This window comes from Pelodiscus sinensis, chromosome 11, assembly GCF_052426305.1.
Source record: "Pelodiscus sinensis isolate ZL-2025 chromosome 11, ASM5242630v1, whole genome shotgun sequence".
Lineage (NCBI taxonomy): Eukaryota > Metazoa > Chordata > Testudines > Trionychidae > Pelodiscus > Pelodiscus sinensis.
Window position 1 is genome coordinate 26,171,419 of NC_143062.1, and position 6,782 is coordinate 26,178,200.

Here is a 6,782-nt window from a genome sequence, read left to right on the forward strand (position 1 = left end):
GGGCCAAGCCCACATAATTTTCTCTACTCTTTTAGTCAGTTATTTTGGTGGGGTTTTATATCATGCCATGCACTTGCATAGGTTAACTTCACAGGAACATATGAGGTGGGAGACAGACTGCTTCAGTGTATGTATCCATATAATTGCACAACTACTAATCTCCTCTCTTCTTCGGGCTATTGGCAGAGCTGCTACTTATCCCTGGCTGTGCCTCCCGAATCTCATTAAACATAGATACATTAGGGTCAAGCTCATAAACATATTTTGCTAGGCATCACTTTCTCCTGGATTTCTTGATCCTTCATCATGCCTACCATGTTGAACTCCTTAAGAATAAGCAGAAGATCTAGTCTTGTGGAAAGAAGCTTAACTGTCCCAGCTGCTGCTATTTGCAAAGGGTTTGGTGTCCGTAATCATTAGAAGATGGAAGTGTAACATTAGGGCCTAGTCTTGGATTCTGCTTGTTAATCCTGAATATACAAGATCCCCTGTTGCTACATTGTAATTGTCTTTGGTTGTTTCCTTGCTGCTGTTCTGTACAATGCCCCTTTCCTTGACCTTATGGACAGGAAGGCTAAAGCAACTGGGACATATCCAACAGTTCACCCAGTATTTTGTGTTCTGTTTTGTTAATATTCCAGTAGGACTTATTTGTTTCTAATTTTGTATGAAAGTTTATTGCGCAGAGTCTGATTACGTACGCTCTCTGTTGTTTGCATTCATTAGCCTTTCTTACTGTTTCCCAGTGCATTTGCTGGCTTCTGTAATTAGGCAGTAACACATGATGGGTGATGCATTTCTGGGAGATTATTGCCCACCTGGAGAGTCAGGAAAAGCTGAGAACAGAATGGCTTGTACTCCTGTTCTGAGAACTTGCTAAATGATGTTCAGGCTCCTTATTAGTAGGTTGAATATTTATTCCCAAGCCTCCAGAGTATCAGCCCTTCACAAAGGTAGTTAAAACTTTCTTAGGATCTGTTAATAGACTAACTCCTTTCAACCTGAAGAATCCTGAAGTACTTTACACCCTAAGCAATATAGACAGGGATCCCTGTCCCTCACACAAACACTTGAGCAGTTTCCACCCAATGGTTCAGAGCAGTAAGAGACAAATAAATCTGTATTCAAATGAAATCTTATGCAAGCAATTTAACTCAAGTGAGAATTTGGTCAGGATGCTAGGATTAACCATCTATTCTTGCAAAAATGTACATATTCCTCTAATCTATTATCTCCTATCAAGAGTTGCTCATTCTGCCTCAGAGAACAGCTCTTGCACCAAGCCAAGGCTTTAGGGCAATTAATGTGGTGAACGTCATCAGCATCTGGCTTTTCCTTTGGGGAGTGTTACATGAACACATGCCCAGCCCTCATTTACTTATGAGGTCTGAAAAGGTGACAGCCTACCATGGGCATTGCTGACCAGGTGTAGTGCGGGAGGGGAGAGTCCTCTGGCTTTTGGTGCTGAATCTAAAGCAGAATGAAAGTGATGATGTTTCAGAAGAGAAAGTCTTGCAGAATCTTGCAAAGGCTTCTCTGTTCCCCTGCATGGGAGACAGCAGCAAGCCAGCTCACCAGGCATGGACAGTGTCAATTCCAAAGCAGTTGTGCATTCAGTTTGGAAGACATTGCCTGGCATTCTCATTCTGAGCACCACAGTCGTTCTGTGCACACCCCAGTTTCCCAGGTCAGTGGCATGAAGACAGGTGTAGCACTTTGTTTCTCTTCCTTTGTCGCTCCCTTACGCCAACCTGAAATCTGTTGCAAAGAGATGGGTCCTGGCTAGTGAGCCTGTTTCATCTCTCAGTTCCAGAGCACAATGTGATCATGACGACAGTGAGCAAGCACTCCAACGTCAAGACCTTCACGGAAAAGGTGCTGCTGCTACTGAACAGGGGAGGTGAGTGTCTCTGCAACTTTATTACATCCTCAGCGGGTGGGAAAGGCTAATGGAAGCGCCGAACTAGCGAGATGAGGCTGATATCATTGAGAGGTCAGAGAGAGGGGGCGGCTGGCAGATGAGCTCCTGGCTCCAGTCTGGCGTGCTGCTCTCGTACAAGTCTCAGTGTGAAGTGGGCAGCGCTGCATTCCTGAGGAAGAAACTGTCTGAAATAAAGCCCCGGTGATGACACCTGCTAAGTAGCTAATAATGGCAGCTGGACTGATGTTCTCTTGCAAGCCGGTCCCCTCTGACTACAGCAGCTGGAATTAGTGCAGCTTTTCTTGGAATGGCTTGGCTTGGCTTGGCTTGGCAGGGTTCGGTTTTAATTGACAACTGTAGGCAAAAGTCCATTCCAGCCAAGATCAGTTGGTTACAAGTGTGCATGCGCAGGGTTCAGGGGTGTCCCCCCCACTCACCAGCCAGGAGCATCCCCCAGCAGGAACTATTCAGCAGTGCGATTGCTGCCCTGGGAGCCAAGTATTCCTCCTTGCAGGACCACAGCCTTTCCCACACCAGCATAGTGTTAAACCTGTTGCATTTGTAACGCCAGTCATTAGAAACCCACAGAGCTCAGCTCCCAGTCTGCTCAATGTCAAGTATTCCTACCCCTTGATCTGCCACTGCACTGTGCCTTTTAATACCTTCTGAGGCACAGGGGCCCTGTTGCTTTGCTTTGCTGACATACTGTTAAATAACCCGTCCTGTGTCTGATACTTGCAGTTCTTTATTCTGGCTTCAGTTCATTTCCGGGTTGTAAATCGTGGTCTTTGGACAGCATCAGTCAGACTGCGGACGGCCCCCATGCTGTCCACCTGACTTTCTTCCAAAGCCTTTGCTTAACTCTTTCACTGCCCCATTGCCCAAGGCGACCACCTCACCCTGAGCAGCTGCAAAAACCAACAGGAGTTTATACCTTTTGGTGAGACTTAGTCTAGCTTCCTTCTTCCCCTTTGGCAGAGGAGAGGGCCCAGAGTCACTTCAGAAGTGGGGGTGTGAGAAGATTTTGCTCTGAAGAGAGCGGAGATGCGGCTGGCCTATTTAAACGTTGAGGCTTTTATTATTTTCTTGCTTCTGGGTAGGTGATTAGCCTGGTCTCCATGGTGAAAGCTCATTTCCAATACAAGCTCAGCAGGATGTTGAGGGGGGTTTGTACCAAAATTAATAAACCAGGGAGAAGGAAATGAGGGTGGCTGTTCAGGGAGACCAGCAAGTTCTGTGGGGTGCTGGGTGGTGCTGAAGTAATGAGCTTTCCCTGGGATGTTTTAATGAAACACAAATAATGATCAATACTCAGACTAACGGATGAGTTTGATCTTAGCCCAGTGCCCTGCAGAGCCCTCATCCCAATTATGCAGCCCTGCCTTAGGCACACTGCTTGCCGGTGCTCTCCCAGGCACGGCACAGTGTCTGAACTAGCGCTTTGGAGTTGCCGTGCTACCTCCGGGAAATGTCCTCAGTAAGGCACATGGAGGTAAAATCCTGGCTCTGTCCTGGTGCAGAGATTTACCCCAAAAGGTGGCTGGAGGACTTGAACAAATGCCGACTCTAGATTTTAACACAGACCATTTTTTCTCTACTAACCTGCCTTCCATCCCTTCCCCCGGCTTGGCCCCCAGATGATCCGGTTTGCATCTTCAAGCACCAGCCTCAGCCGCCGCATTCAGTGCTGAAGTTCCTTCAGGACATCTTTGCCAGCAAGGATACCGCAAACATCTTCTACCACACGGACATGATGGTGATGATCGACATAACTGTGCGGCAGATTGCGGATCTCTCCCCTGGGGACAAGGTGCTGAACCAGAGAGGCTAGGGCTGGGACTGGGGCGGAAGAGGGCGTCTCAGGGCAATGGAAGATGAGGTCTCTTGCTCCCCGCAGCCATGGTGGGAAAGGGAGGAGGAGGTTTCTAGCAGTGAAGCAGAATGGCGCAGAGGAGTAATGGGTGGTGCCCTGGGGTAGGCTAATCAGGGGTTTCTGGGTCCCTTTTCTTTCTTGTCCTCAGCCTGCTCAGCAGGCTGGCCTTAGGCCAAACAGCGCACAGGCACTCCTTGGGATCCCCGGCCCATTGCTAGCTCAACAACTCTAGTCTGGGCTGCACTCTCTGGCAACAGGACCGGAGCGTGTGGCAGGACCAGTCTGCCCTTGTGACAGCAGGAGGAATGACACAGTCTGGGTACTTGACTGACCACTCCTTTTAGAGAGTTGTTGCCCATTCTCCTATCATCTTAGAGCCCCTGCATTGCTGATGAGGTTTTCTAGCCCTTGGGACTGGTGATCAGGAAGCCGGGATCATGTGTGAATGGGGAAAGGCAGGAAAATTTTCCCATCCCTCCACTCTCAGAAAGCTGTAGGAAGAACTTACCCATGAGAATCATTTTTCTACTTCCACTTGCTGTGTTCACTCCCCACCTGGGTAACTGGTGGCTTCCCCTTCCCTCTGGGAACTCCCAAGGGGAAGGGTGTTCCTGGTTCTAGCCCCCTCACTAGAAGTACATGATGGGGGTCTGTTGATGTAAATGTTGAAAGCTGCTCTGGGAAAAGCACCGAGATGCCATAGATACTAATGAGTCCCACGGAAAAGCAGGTGCTTATGCTGGAGTCTCGCTCTTGGTGGTAACACAGCAACATCTGTTCAGTGCAATGCTTTTTGGAAGCCGCAACGGTTGTATGTCTCATTCTAAATATTGCATTGTTTCTCTCTCTTCTCCCCCTCCCCCCCGCAGCTGAGGATGGAGTATCTGTCTCTGATGCATGCAATCATGCGTTCCACACCCTACCTGCAGCATCAGCATCGCCTCTCTGACCTGCAGGGTACCTTGCAGCGCATTTTGGCTGAGGAAGAGGAGGGGCAGCAGTGCCAAATGGACAAAATGATCATCTGGGAAATGTATAAGGAGTTCCCAGAAATCTTGCCAGGCACCAGCTAACTGGCCACTGGCTTGGACTGGAAGAGAGAGCCACTTGGAACAAAAATGTCTCATGTTGACACTTTTCCCATCCCCTTCCAGTCCTGCTTATACTTTCTATTCCTCCGGGTGAGGCCGAGGGTTCAGGCAGGCCCTGCAGAAGTGTCAGTGATAGAACACCCCAGCAGAAAGCATTTTAAGGGCATGGAAGGAAGAGGACGATTGGCCCTAGTGCCACGGTCTGACTGGGGCTGAAGGCATTCATCAGCCAACAGCTCTGTGATGGCACAGAGGGCGAGTGAGGGACTTCCTGACCTGGCTGCTGGCTGGCTTTGGATGGTTAGCAGTGCTGGGGTCTGAGGTCCCAAAGTAAAAAGCCTTGGTTGTAGCTTGGTTGACCCTTGTCCCGGCACACATCTCTCCCTGCATTACCAAGTGGAGTAGGCCAGTGTTTTGAAGAAGCCTTTGTAACATCTGTTTTGTTTTCTGCTGCTAGTGCAAATGTGCTGCAGTCCTGGCAAAGGAGCTAGCTAGCTGCGTCTCCAGTACTGCGTCTAGTGAGCCTTTCACTTCCTCCTGTCCCCTGGCTTCTCTCTGAGCGACAGCCCAGCACCTGGGGTGCTAACGGCCTCATCCAGCAGCTGCTTTTTCCCGTAGTGATGATTAACTGGGAGTGTCTCACTGTGCTGGCAGAGTAGTAACCGTTGTCCAGGCAGTGTTATTTTTGCAGAGGCATCTGGCCTAGATGCAGCACTAAGGTGTGCCCTGCTAACTGAAAGCTGCAGCATGTCTCCTAATGTCTTCCCAGCCTCTGGAGCACCACAGAGGTGTGTATTGTAGCTAAGCCCGTGGGGTGTTCTCTTCTTAAAACCTGTGGATTTCTTGCCTTGAGCTTAGTAGCAGTTGGTTCTGCTTCACTGTACCTCTTCTCCATGTGCCAGCAGCCTGAAGCTTGCTGGAGCCTGGTCTCCAGTAGCTTTGCTTGTGCATAAGCTTGGAGGGCCAGCGTCTCTTCGGCTCTAGTGAAAAGGATTAATCTGTGTGTTACGGACGTGGTCGCAGGCTGACATGGGTCTGTAATCTCTTGTTCTGCACAGGCTTCGCGGTGCTTTGTGTAGAGGCTGTTAGAAATGAAACTGGAAACACTTAGGCAGCTGTTGGTTGGTTTGTTAGCAGCTGGATGAGCAAAACTTGAAGTCTGTGTGGTGAGGACTTGGGCCCCACGTGTGATGTTGGTGTGAAGCCCAGAAAGGGATCTTGTGGTGGCCCTCCAGCCTAAAGAGGGGGTGAGTCATGAAATCAGTGTTAGAGGATCCAAAGCTAACAGACAACCCTGATAGAAACCAATCTATTTTCCCAATCAGAATGTCTGAAGGTCAAAGGGAGCTGTATTTTCTTAATCACTAACATAAATGTAAACCTGCAAAGGAATAAAACAGTCTTAAAAGCTGGACTCCTGAGAACACTTCTGTTGTCTGCTGCATCCGGTTACTGTCTGAGACTCTTGTATCTTCTTGTGGGGACTGAGGAAAGGCAGTGCAAAATGGTATGAGCCGCTCGCCCCCGTGCTTGATTGTGTTCACTACATGTTAGTACAAAGTATGTGGTTGCACATCTTTTAGTGAGAGTTACCATAATGCAGGCTGACTTTCAGAAATGGGAGCTCCATGCGGGGAAATACAGGAAGCCCAAACCCAATTCCCCTCCCCAGTCTCCAGCAAAGGGTGGGGAAAGCAGGGATGGAGAAAGCGAACTGCTCTGGCCTCTGAGTAGAAAGGAGTAAAAGATGGGAACATTCCCATTCTTCGGGGAGGAGATTCCAGTGAAAGGACTCTGCCCAGCCTGGAATGGACAGCAGCAACCAGCCATTCTGTTCCAGCCCCCTTGTGCTGCTCACCATGTTGCACTCAGCAGCCTGCAAACTCTCCTCTCTCTG

The 6,782-nt window shown here is 49.2% G+C and overlaps 1 protein-coding gene across 3 annotated transcripts in view; it reads left to right on the forward strand.

Annotated features, from left to right (window-relative positions):
* The window catches only part of NCKIPSD (NCK interacting protein with SH3 domain), a 103,863-nt gene extending 97,564 nt beyond the window's left edge, over window positions 1-6,299 (forward strand). For all 3 annotated transcript variants that reach the window (XM_075938842.2, XM_075938841.2, XM_075938843.2), the window contains 3 exons: window positions 1,808-1,900; window positions 3,559-3,731; window positions 4,664-6,299. In XM_075938842.2, coding sequence (XP_075794957.1) covers window positions 1,808-1,900; window positions 3,559-3,731; window positions 4,664-4,867 — 470 coding nt within the window. In that variant the 3' untranslated portion in view covers window positions 4,868-6,299. The remainder of the gene's footprint in view (window positions 1-1,807; window positions 1,901-3,558; window positions 3,732-4,663) is intronic.
* Window positions 6,300-6,782: the final 483 nt, after the last annotated feature.